This window comes from Cygnus atratus, unplaced genomic scaffold (assembly GCF_013377495.2).
Source record: "Cygnus atratus isolate AKBS03 ecotype Queensland, Australia unplaced genomic scaffold, CAtr_DNAZoo_HiC_assembly HiC_scaffold_127, whole genome shotgun sequence".
Taxonomy (NCBI): Eukaryota; Metazoa; Chordata; class Aves; order Anseriformes; family Anatidae; genus Cygnus; species Cygnus atratus.
The window spans coordinates 32,129-43,560 of NW_026109720.1; the positions used below are offsets into that span (position 1 = coordinate 32,129).

General features: G+C 67.8%; 3 protein-coding genes across 3 annotated transcripts; 1 reads left to right on the forward strand and 2 right to left on the reverse strand.

The window, feature by feature from the left end:
* Nucleotides 1–120: 120 nt before the first annotated feature.
* Nucleotides 121–3,791, reverse strand: CCS (copper chaperone for superoxide dismutase). The gene is given in 9 exon segments (XM_035572458.2): nt 121–1,306; nt 1,380–1,483; nt 1,569–1,646; nt 1,730–1,790; nt 2,126–2,303; nt 2,390–2,432; nt 2,434–2,528; nt 2,606–2,678; nt 3,402–3,791. Coding segments are annotated over 9 exon segments (1,164 nt in total). The 3' UTR covers nt 121–1,164.
* Nucleotides 3,792–6,007: 2,216 nt separating this feature from the next.
* Nucleotides 6,008–8,586, reverse strand: LOC118261567 (putative nuclease HARBI1). The gene is made up of 3 exons (XM_035572457.1): nt 8,428–8,586; nt 6,738–7,371; nt 6,008–6,396 (listed from the first exon to the last, which is right to left on the reverse strand). Exons 1-3 carry the CDS (start codon nt 8,584–8,586, stop codon nt 6,008–6,010), a joined length of 1,182 nt encoding a protein of 393 aa, XP_035428350.1.
* On the forward strand, nt 8,585–11,337 carry LOC118261566 (RNA-binding protein 4B-like). The gene is given in 5 exon segments (XM_035572456.2): nt 8,585–8,630; nt 9,264–9,431; nt 9,433–9,685; nt 10,643–10,932; nt 10,934–11,337. Coding segments are annotated over 4 exon segments (1,104 nt in total). The 5' UTR covers nt 8,585–8,630; nt 9,264–9,272; the 3' UTR covers nt 11,336–11,337.
* Nucleotides 11,338–11,432: the final 95 nt, after the last annotated feature.

The following is an 11,432-nucleotide window of genomic DNA, read 5'->3' on the forward strand; positions in this document are numbered from 1 at the left end:
GCGCCGCCTTCCCGCCCACCTCACCGCGCGTGCGCGACCGCAGCTCCCGCCTCTGCCCTCAGGAGTCGCCTAGCAACAGCCCCCCCCCGTGAGCGCGGAGCCTAACGGTCCGGGCGGCCGCGGGAGAGCGAAGCCGCGCTAGGCCACGCCCACTCTTAAAGGGGCCGCGGGGCCGGTTCTGAGGGGGCCCGAGGAGGCTGCGGGGCGGAAAGAGCACTTTATTACAAATATCTTTATTTTTTTATACATATTTACACTTTATTATATGCATTTGCACACTCTGGTTTCTCCTCAGATTATATAATTATACTTTATTAGAAAAATATGCACTCTGGTTCCTCCCCAGATCGTATATTTGTATTTTTTTATAAAAATATGCACTCCAGTTCCTCCTCAGATCATATATGTGTATTTTTTCATATAAATTTACACTCTGGTTTCCCCTCAGATCGTACAATTACACTTTATTATATAAATTTTCACTCCAGTTTCTTCCCAGATCCTATAATTATAATTTTTAATATAAATTTGCACTCCAGTTTCCCCTCAGATCCTACAATTACACTTTATCGCAGAAGTTTGCACTCTGGTTTCTCCTCAGATTGTATACTTGTATTTTTTTATATAAATTTGCACTCCGGATTCTCCTCAGATTGCAAAATTATACTGTATTATATCAATTTTCACTCAGTTTCCCCTCAGATCGTACAACTACACTTTATCATGTAAATTCACACTCGGTTTCCCCTCAGATCTTACATTTTTCTATACAAATCTGTGTTGTGGTTTCTCCTCAGATCATATATTTATACTTTATCATATAAATTTACACTCAATTTCCCCCCAGATCGTATATTTATGCTTTATTCTATAAATTCACACTTGGTTTCCACTCATACTGTGTAATTATATTTTTTATACAAATTTGCACTGTTTTTCCCTCAGATCATATAATTATATTTTTTAGATAAATTTGCGCTCCATTTTTCCCTCAGACCATACAACTATATCATATAAATTTGCGCTCTGGTTTCCCCTCAGATCCCATAATTACACTTTATCCTATAAATTCGCACTCGGTTTCTCCTCAGATGGTATAATTATATATTTTTACACAAACCCACGCTCCGGTTTCTCACATAAACCCCTGATTCCTCGCTGCCCCTACAGGTGCGGGGTGGGGGCCGGGGGGGGTCCGGGGGCGGCTCGGTCCCGCTCGTCCCACAGCGTGAGGCCGTCGCAGCTGCAGACGCGCTTGGGGTTCTGGAAGAGCCCGGCCGCCCGCGCCACCACGCCACAGGCCAGCCTGGGGGGCACAGGGTGTGAGGGGGGGCTTCGTCCCCCCCCCAAGCCCCTTTTTTGAGCTCCCCGTCGCTCACCTTGGCCCCGAGTTCCCTGTCACCCGTGACAGCGGGTGGGAGCCGCGGCCCAGGTCGTCCTCGCCTGCATCCACCACCACCGAGCGCCCGATGATGTCCCAGACCTGGGGGGCACATGGAGCAGGGGCTCGGGACCCCCCCGGGGGTTTGGGGCGCAGGGTGGCCCCCCCGATCCCCCCATGGCCTCACCTTCAGGCGCGAGTCCTCCATGCGGAAGGCTGCCCGGCCATCGGCGTCCGCCCAGATGTTCCCCAGGTCCCCAGCGTGCTATGGGGCAGCGTGGGGGGCGTCAGGGGAGACCCCAAAGCTCCCCCCCCATCCACCGGTCCCGGGGGGTCCTGCAGGCTTACCCGGTGCTCGTCCTCGGGTCCCCCGTGGCACTCCCCGTCAGGGTTGAAATGGTCCCCACAGCTGTGGGGGGACATGGGGTGAGGTCGGGGTGTCCGCGTTCCCCGTTGGGGTGTCCCTATTCCCCGTTAGGGCATCCCTGTTCCCCATTGGGGTGTCCCCATCCCCCATTAGGGTGTCCCTGTTCTCTCTTGGGGTGTCCCCATTCCCCATTGGGGTCCCGGTTCCCATTGGGGTGTCTCCTTTCCCCGTTGTGGTGTCCCTGTCCCCTGTTGGGGTGTCCCTGTTCCCCTCAGGGCATCCCCATTCCCCATCAGGGCATCCCCATTCCCTAGTGGGGTGTCCCCGTTCCCCGTCGGGACATCCCCATCCCCATCGGGACATCCCTGTCCCCTCACCTGTCGCAGGAGCGGGACAAGTCCCCAAACTCGTGCACGTGCAGCCCGTGGGGGCCCGGCTGCAGCCCGTCGATGGCCCCGTCCACCAGGCACCGCTGCGGGGACACCTGCAGGAACCGCACCAGGCCCCGCACCCCGCCGGGGCCGGACAGAGCGGCCACCGCCGCGCCCAGGCTGGCTACGGGGACACACGTCGGCACCCCCAGCCCAGTTTGGGCCCCCCCCCGGCCCAATTTGGGCTTCCCCCCCCCGGCTGGTACTCACCGTCCTCGGCGCCCCCCATGCCTTTCAGCACCGCGCGGCGCCCCCGAGGCTTCCAGCAGCTCCCGCACACACTCAGCCGCCAGCTCGGCCTCCACCAGCACCGTCTGCGCCTCCAGCCGCACCTCCAGCAGCTGCACGCCTGCGGGGACGCACGGTGACGCCGGGGGGACACCGGTGGCGGTGGTGGAGGGGGGGTTGTTGGGGTGTGGGGCTCACCTGGGGCTCCCCGCAGCGCCTCCCGCACGGCCTCGGCGCAGCTCTCGCAGCTCATCTGCACGGTGAACTCCAGCTGGGGACAAGAGGGGACACGGGGTCGGCACTGCACGCCCCGGTACGTGGTGGTGGCACCCCAAAAGCTGCCACACCCGGGGCTCTGCACCCCAAATGTTCTGCTTGTGGGGCACTACGCCCCTAAAATCCTATAACTGGGGACCTACAGCCCCCAAATCCTATAGCTGGAGTTATTCACTCCAAAAATCCCATAGCTGGGGCTCTGCACCCCCAAAACCCTATAGCTGGGGCTATTCACTCTAAAACTCCCAAAGTTGGGGCCCTGCACCCCCAAAATCCCACAGCTGGGGACTTGGACCCCCAAAATCCCATGGCTGCAGCCCTCTACCCCCAAAATCAGAAAGCTGGGGATCTGAACCCTCAAAATCCCAAAGCTGGGGCCCTGCACCCCAAAAATCCCATGACTGTGGTTCTTCAACCCCCAAAATCCCACAGCTGGGGCCCTGCACTCCCCGAACCCTAAGACTGGGACCCTACACACCAAAAATCCCATGGCTTGGGCTCTTCACCCCAAAAATCCCAAAGCTGGGGCCCTGCAGCCCCAAAATCCCATAGCTGGCGTTATTCACCCCCAAAATCGCACAGCTGGGGCCCTGCACCCCAAAACCCCACAGCTGGGCCCCCGCACCCGAAAAAAACGCCCCACGCACGGCCCCAGCACCGCCCGGAGCGGGGCCCTGACCCCGGCCCCCCGTCACTCCTCCCCGCCCCACGCCCTCACCCTGCAGCTGGGCCCGCGGGGCCCCGGCGCCCCATGGCCGCGGGCTCGGTCCCGGCGCCGTGGAACCAAAGCGACGGCGCCCGCGGCGGGGGCCGGACCCGTGAGGGCGACGGACCAGAAGCCACTTCCGGCGGGCCGTTGCCATGGAAACGGGGGCCGCCGCAGGCTTCTGGAGGCCGCTGGAGGCCGCGGGGAGCCCCCGGGGATTTGTGAAGGGCTGGGGGGGGGCTCGGGGGGGGCCCTGGAGGGCTGCTGAGGCCGAGTACGTGCAGGGTTGGGGATCCCCGTTACCGGGGGGGGATCTGGGGGTGCTTGGGGGGGGGAGAGCAGTTTTGGGGGGGTCCCAGGACGATTTGGGGGTCCTAGGATGATTTGGGGGAGTCCACGCATTTTTTGGGGGGGTCCAGAAAGATTTGGTGGGGTCCGAGGCCGTTTTGGAGGGTACCGGGACGATTTGGGGGTCCCAGAACAATTTGGGGGGAGTGTCCAGGACGTTTTGGGGGTCTCAGGACGATTTGGGGGGGGGTCCAGGACGTTTTGGGGGGTTCCAGGACGTCTTGAGGGGCTCCAGAAAGATTTGGGGGGAGGTCCAGGACGATTTGGGGGGGGTCCCAGGCTATTTTTGGGGTACCGGGATGATTTGGGGGTGATCTACGCTGTTTGGGGGGGGGTCAGGATGGTTGGGGGGGGGGTCCAGAAAAATATGGGGGGAGTTCCAAGATGATTTGGGGGGCTCTGGGACGTTTTGGGGGATCCCAGGCTGACTTGGGGGTCCCAGGCCGATTTGGGGGGGCTCTCCCCGGCTGCTGCAGGCTCGGAGCGATGGAGCCCCCGCCGCCCCGGCGCAGCCTCGCCGCCCCCGTGCTCGAGGAGAAGCTGGCGGCCGACCTGCGGGAGCTGCGAGCCATCGCCGGCGCCGACCTCCGCGCTGTCCCCTGCCTGCTGCCCCTTGCCCGGCTGCCCCCCAGGGCACCCTGCACCCCCCGCCCACCACCCCTGGCCACCGACCCCCATCCCGGCACCGCTGCGGCCGCAGAGCCCGCTCGCTGCCGGCGCAGACAGACCAACGGCACCGGGTGGAGAAGCCGGGGGTCCCGCCGCCGCCGCCGCGGCCCCGCTCCCTGCCGGCGCTGCCGACCCCCACTGCCCCCCCCCGCGCCACCGCCACGGCGCTGGATCTGCACCGGCTGACGCGGAGGGTGGCGAGCGACGGCCACCAGCTGCCACCGCTGCTGGCGGCGCTCACCCGCCGCCCCCGGGACGTCGCACGGCTGCGGTGGCTGCGGGGCCACCAAACGCAGCGGCCGGGCCCCCCCCCCGCACCAATCCCGGCCCTCGGCGTCAGCCTCCTGCGGCGGCCGGAGCTGGCGGAGAGCGCGGTGAGGCTGCGGGTGCAGCCGCCGCTGTGCCCCGAGCCCGCGGAGGTCGTGGCGGAGGCCGAGGCCGTGCCCGGCGGGGAGCTGCGGGCGCTCTACGAGCGGCTGGCGGCGGCGCTGCCCGGCGAGCGGCTGCGCTTCGAGCACGAGCCCCTGGTGGAGCCGGCTGCCGACGACAATGAGCTCGGCCCCGAGGGGCAGCAGGGGACCCGCGCCGCGGCACGCAGCGCCCCGACGGCACGGCGGCGGGAGCCCCGAAGCGCCTCGCTGCTGCAGGACTACCTGCGGTACCTCGCGGGCACCAGCTCTGACTTCCTCCACGCCATCTTCAACCTCGGTGGCGGTGAGGAAGAGGAGGAGGAGGAGCCGGTGAAGGCCCCACAGGCGACGGCAGAGCCGCGGCAGCCGGCAGCGGTGACGACAGTGACACCAGCGGTGCTGCAGCAGCTTCAGCGGCGCCTCCGCCAGCTCTGGGCCGTGCTGCTCGTCCCCGGCCGCGAGCAGCTGGCCATGGCCGCCAAATACGCCGGCGGCGCGGCCCTGGCGCGGCTGCCGGCGGCGCTGGTGCTGTGGGAGGAGGCCGCCGGCCTCATCCAGCAGCGGGAGCAGCTCCTGGCGTGGCTGGAGGGGCTGGAGGCGCGCGCCTCCGACCCCAACCGCTTCTTCTGCAGGGCCCCCAAGGCCTTCGCGGCGCGTGCCGGCGAGGCGCGGGCCCGCGGGCGGCTGCGTGCCGCCATGGCGCGCTGCGAGGGGCCGCTCCGCGCCGCCCTGAGGCGCCTGCGGGAGGAATTCGGGGACGTGGTGACGCTGCGGGGACGCCCCTACGAGGAGAAGATGCGCCGGGACGGGGTGGAGATGCTCTACCGGCTGCAGCAGGGCCGCCGCGCCGGCGCTCTGGGGGCGATGCTGCGGCATGGGGGCCCCGAAATGTCCCCGGGGGGCACAGGTGGGACGTGAGGACACGGGAGCAGTGCCACGATCCTCCCCCGGAGCAGGCACTGCTGGAAAATACATTTATTCACCCAAAATCCCCAGTCAGTGGTGTGGAAGGGCACCGGCTCCCCGTGTGCTGAGCCCTCAGGGCTGGGGGACGGATGGGGACCCCCCGCACCCCTCCGGGGACGCCGCATGCACCGCGTCCCCCCGCTGCCGGGCCCTAAATCCGGGTGATCTGGTCCCCGGGGGGGGGGGTAAACGCCTCCCGAGCGTCCCCCCCGCGGCGTTCGGGGCTCAGCCCATGCTGTCCTTCACCTGCTGCACGATGCGGGCGCGCACGGCCCGGGCCTCGCTGGAGATCTGCACGTGGGGCGCCTGCAGCGGCAGCTCGGGCTCGGGGTCGGGCTCGGGGCCCTCGGGGGGCTCGAGGGGCATGCGGCGGCGCAGGGCGATGTTGTGCAGGACGCAGCAGGCCAGGAAGATCTGGCAGACCTTCTGCGGGGCGTACTGCAGGCAGCCGCCCGCCGCGTCCAGGCAGCGGAAGCGGCGCTTGAGGAGGGCGCGGGTCTGGCGCAGGGCGGCCAGCGCCTGGTGGTGCAGCGCGTTGTAGCGCTCCTCCGCCGCGCCGCACGGGAAGAGGATGGGCGTCATCAGCCACGTCTTCAGCGGGTAGCTGCGGTCGCCTGCGGGGAGGGGACGGCGCCTTGTCGCCCTCGGGTCACCCCGCGTCCCCTCGTGTCGCCCCGCGGCCCTTTGTGTCTCCCTCGTGTCCCTTGTGTCACCCACATGTCCCCAAATCCCCCCAAACCCCCAAATCCCCCCAAACCCCCAAGTCCCCCCAAATCCCCCAATACCCCCCAAGTCTCTCCAAAATCCCCTAGTCTGACAAAACCCCCAAATATCCACAACCCCCCCAATCTCCCCAAACCCCCAACTCTCCCCCAATCCCCCAAATCTCCCCCAACCCCGAAGTCTCCCCCAAATCCCCCCTCCGCCCCCCCAAATCCCCCCATCCCCCCCTCACCCAGCAGCCAGGCTCCCTCGGGCCGCGCCCCCTCGAGCAGCCGCGCCAGCGCCGAATTCTCCAGCACGGCGGCGTTGGGGCAGGAGCCGGGGAACTTGGCCACCACGTTGGTGATGGCGCCGGCGGCGTCGCACACCACCTGCATGTTCATGGAGTGGAAGTTGCGGGCGTTGCGGAAAGCCACCTCGTTCTCCGACGGCGCCCGCAGCGCCACGTGCATGCTGCCCAGCAGCCCCAGCACGCCGGGGAAGGCGCCGGTGCCCGCGGGCGGCGCGGGGCGGCCGGGCGCGGGGAAGGCGATGTAGCGCGCCGCCCGCCGCTGCAGCGCCTCCAGGAACTGCGCCAGGCAGTTGGACATGGCCGACTGGCTGATGCCGGTGGAGTCGCGCGTGGCCGTCTGGAAGGAGCCCGACGCCAGGAAGGTGAGCGCCGACGTCACCTTGACGGCCACCGGCAGCGCGTGGCTGCGCCCCGTCAGGCTCTCCAGGTCGGCGCCCAGCTCGCGGCACAGCCCGGCGATGGCGGCCTTGTCGAGGCGGTAGCGCCGCAGCACCTGCTCCTCGCTCAGGTCCAGGAAGGAGCTGCGCGCCCGGTACACGCGGTGCTCGGGGTAGAAGCGGCGGCGGCGGCCGCGCTTGCGCCGCGGGGCGGGGCCGGGGGACGAGGAGGCCCCCCCGGATGCTGCCGCCGCTGCCGCCGCCGCCTCGCCGCTGCGCTCACGCACCCGGCGCAGGAGCAGCACCGAGTCCGACATGGCCCCCACGGGGGCACGGGAAGCGGGGGGCTGGGAGGGACTGGGGGGGGGCCCCGGGGGGATTGAGGGGGGCCGGGGGGGCCGGGAGGGCTGGGGGCAGAGCAGGCCCAGGGGTGGGGTCTAACTGGGAGGGGAGAGGCCTGACTGGGAGGGGCGGGGCCTAACAGGGAAGGGAGGAGCCCAGCTGGGAGGGGAGGGGTCTACCCGGGAGGGGAGGGGCCTAATAGGGAGGGGAGGGGCCTGAGTGGGAGGGGCCTAACTGGGAGGGGAGGGGCCTAAAAAGGAAGGGAGGGGCCTAGATTGAAGGGGCAGGGTCTAAACAGGAGGGGAGGAGCCTAATAGGGAGAGGAGGGGCCTACTAGAGAAGGGAGGGGCCTAATAGGAGGGGGCGGGGTCTAAGAGGGAGGGGAGGGGCCAAGGCAGGAGAGGCCGAGGCAGAAGGGGTGTGGCCTACCGGGGAGGGGGCAGGGCCAAGATGAAAGGGGCGTGGCCTACTATGAGGGGCCAATACAGGAGGGGCGGGGCCTAGCAGGGAGGGGAGGGGCCAAGGAGGGAGGGAGACGGCACGGGGGCGGGGTCAACGCGCGGGGGCGGGACCTGGCCTCGAGGGGCGGGGCCAAGGGGAGGGGCGGGGCCGATGGAAGGCCGGGGCGAATGGGGGCGGGGCCAGCGGTGGGCGGGGCCAGGCCCAGCGCGGCCGCCCGGGCCCTGCGGTCGCGGTACCGGCGGGGCGGGCCCCCGTGAGCCCGGGCCGGGTTCCGGTTCCGGTTCCGGTCCCGCCGCTCGCTGCCTGCCCCGGCCCCGCTCCGCCGCTCCGACCCCGCCGGGCTGCGCCGGGCCTCCAGGCCACGCCCCCACGCCGCTCCCCGATTGGCCGCGTTTCCCCACGTGACCGGAAACGCCCCCCCTCTCTTTCCCCTCCCCTCCCTCCCTCACCATTGGGCCAGTGGGCGGGCGGGCGAGCTGGGCGGTGACGTCACCACGATCAGCCAATCGCGCCGCGCCCCTTGCGGCCCCGCAGCCAATCGGCGGGCTCCGGGGGCGGGGCGAGGCGGGCGGGAGGCGCGGGGGGGGCGGAGACGGCGCCGCCGCCATTTTGTCGCCGTCACCGACCCGGCGAGAGGCAGCGCGGGGCCGCGGTGAGCGCGGGGGGGGCCCGGGGATGGGGGGAGCGGCCGGGGCCGGGCCTGGGGGTCCCGGGGGGATCCCGGGGGGGGATCCCGGGGGGCTCGGGGGCAGGCTGGGGGCGAGGCCGGGCCCGATCCGGGCCCTGTGAAGGCGGCGGGGGGGGCGGGGAGAGAACGGGGGGGGGAGGGGAGGGAACGGGGGGAGGCAGGGGAGGGAAGGGGGGGCTGGGGGGGGTCACGGGGGGACAATGGGAGGGGGGGCACGGAGGGGGATTGGGGGGGTCGGGGAGAACGGGGGGAGGCCCCGGGGGGGTGGAAACGGGGGGGGATGGGAGGGAAACAAGGGAGAATTTGGGGGTGGGGAGAATGGCAGGGGGGAATATGGGGGTCCGGGGAGGAACGGGGGGGTCACGGAGGGGGATGGGGTGGTGGGAGGGAACGGGGGAGGCCACGGAGGGGAGATGGGAGGGAAATGGGTGAGAATGTGGGGATGGGGGGTTGGGATATAGAGGTATAGGGAGGAACAGTGGGGAGTGGAGGTATAGGGGAGGCCGTGAGGGGAGCGAGCTGGGGGTGGGAGCTTCTCCTGTCCCCTGGTCCTGTCCCAACTGACCTGCTCCTCTTTTTTTTCCCTCTCTGGTGCAGGCCGCCGAGATGGTGAAGCTGTTCATCGGGAACTTGCCACGGGAGGCGACGGAGCAGGAGATCCGCTCGCTGTTCGAGCAGTACGGCAAGGTGCTGGAGTGCGACATCATCAAGAACTACGGCTTCGTGCACATCGAGGACAAGACGGCGGCCGAGGACGCCATCCGCAAACCTGCACCACCACAAGCTGCACGGCGTCTGCATCAACGTGGAGGCCAGCAAGAACAAGAGCAAGGCCTCCACCAAGCTGCACGTGGGCAACATCAGCCCCACCTGCACCAACCTGGAGCTGCGGGCCAAGTTCGAGGAGTACGGCCCCGTCATCGAGTGCGACATCGTCAAGGACTACGCCTTCGTGCACATGGAGCGGGCGGAGGACGCGGTGGAGGCCATCCGCGGGCTGGATAACACCGAGTTCCAAGGTGACGCGCGGGCCGGGGCCGCGGCCCTTGGCTGGGAGTAGGTAGCGCCGGGCTGGGCCCGAGGCAGACGGTCAGGTAGGAGAGGAGGCGCGGGGCCGCCCAGCCGGGGGGGTCCTCGGCTCTTTCCTGCTGGTTCCGCGCTGTGGGGGAAGCTTCTGCGGGCGTGGGGGCGCATTCTGCAGGACTCTCTCGGGGTCCTCCCAACGGGGTGCCCGTGCGCAGCCCCATCAGGGAGCGTGGGGAACCCCAGGCGGTGCCCCCTCCCCAGTTCAGGACCGCGACACGTAGACGTGGCAGATGCGAGCAGCGTGGCCGCTGTCTTCACCCCCGAGCCCAAAACGAGGGAGTTTTGTTGCCTTTTCTCCCCGGCGTGCGATAGATTCGGTGCTGGCCCCATGCACAGGGGCCCAGGAGAGCCCCGCCAGGGTCGGCACCCGCAGGTTTGGGTTGAATAAAGCGCCAAGAAGTTGTGCCATGCGTGTTACCGCCTGGGCAGGGCATCCCTTTGCCCCGGGGACGTTGTCCCCCTGCCCTGCCAACGTCTCCCAGTACCGGTGGCGCCACGGCCGCATCTCGTTGCAGTCGCGCGTTGAGCTTGAGCGCGGCGCTGGCGCTGGCGCTGCCCCGTGGTTGTGCCACAGCCGGGGCCCCGCTCCCGTGGGAGAGCGGGTTCGTGCCTCTCCGTTCTGCCAGTGGGCTGGAAACGGGGAGAAAAAGGGGAAAATAAGAATTAAAAATACCGCAGGGCTTGTCCGTCCCCGGGGCGCTGCAGTGTCGTGAGGCTCTGAGCCGGCTCGGCACCCACGTATGCTGGGTCGCTTCGGCCTCGTCCCTGTGGGGCTCGGCACAGGAGGAGGAGGAGAAGTAGGAGGAGGAGGAGAGTCCCCGGTGGCTGTTGGTGCTTCCCCGTGTGCCCGCCGTTAATTATAGCCTCCCTTTTGCGTCTGTTTCTTAAAGGCAAGCGGATGCGCGTGCAGTTGTCCACGAGTCGGCTCAGGACCGCGCCCGGGATGGGAGACAAGAGCGGCTGCTACCGGTGCGGGAAGGAAGGGCACTGGTCTAAAGAGTGTCCGGTAGATCGCCCGGGGCAAGTGGCTGACTTTACCGAGGCCTATAACGAGCAGTACGGAGCCGTGCGCACTCCCTACACCGCGGGCTATGGGGAGACCATGTATTACGATGACGCGTACAGCGGGATGGCCGACTACTACAAGCGCTACCGCGTCAGGTCCTATGCGACGGCCTCTTGCATACGACGCCTATGCAGAGCAGACCATGGCCCAGTACTCCCAGTACGCCCAGTACTCCCAGGTCCAGTCCACGGCCATGGCCGCCACCACAGCCATGGCCAGTCGCATCCCCACCACCCTAGACCCCTACGATAGAGCTCTGCTGCCCACCCCGGGCGCGGCCGCCGCGGTCGCTGCCGCCGCCACCGCCGCGGCGGCGGCGGCCTCCTCCACCTATTACACCCGGGATAGAAGCCCCCTGCGCCGCACGGCAGCCGCGGCCACCACCGTCGGAGAGGCGTACACTTACGATCGTAGTCAGCTGTCGCCGGTCTCGTCGGTCGCTCGGGCCTCCCTCTACGACATGCAGCGGTTCGAGCGCGACCCGTACGCGGACAGGGCGCGGTACTCTGCCTTTTGAGCCGAGGTGAGCGCCTTACGGCCGCAGGAGGCGGTGGGGGCCGCCCCGGCGCGGCCTTTCCGCCATCAAACCCCCTCACCCCGAGCCCGCCGGTGGG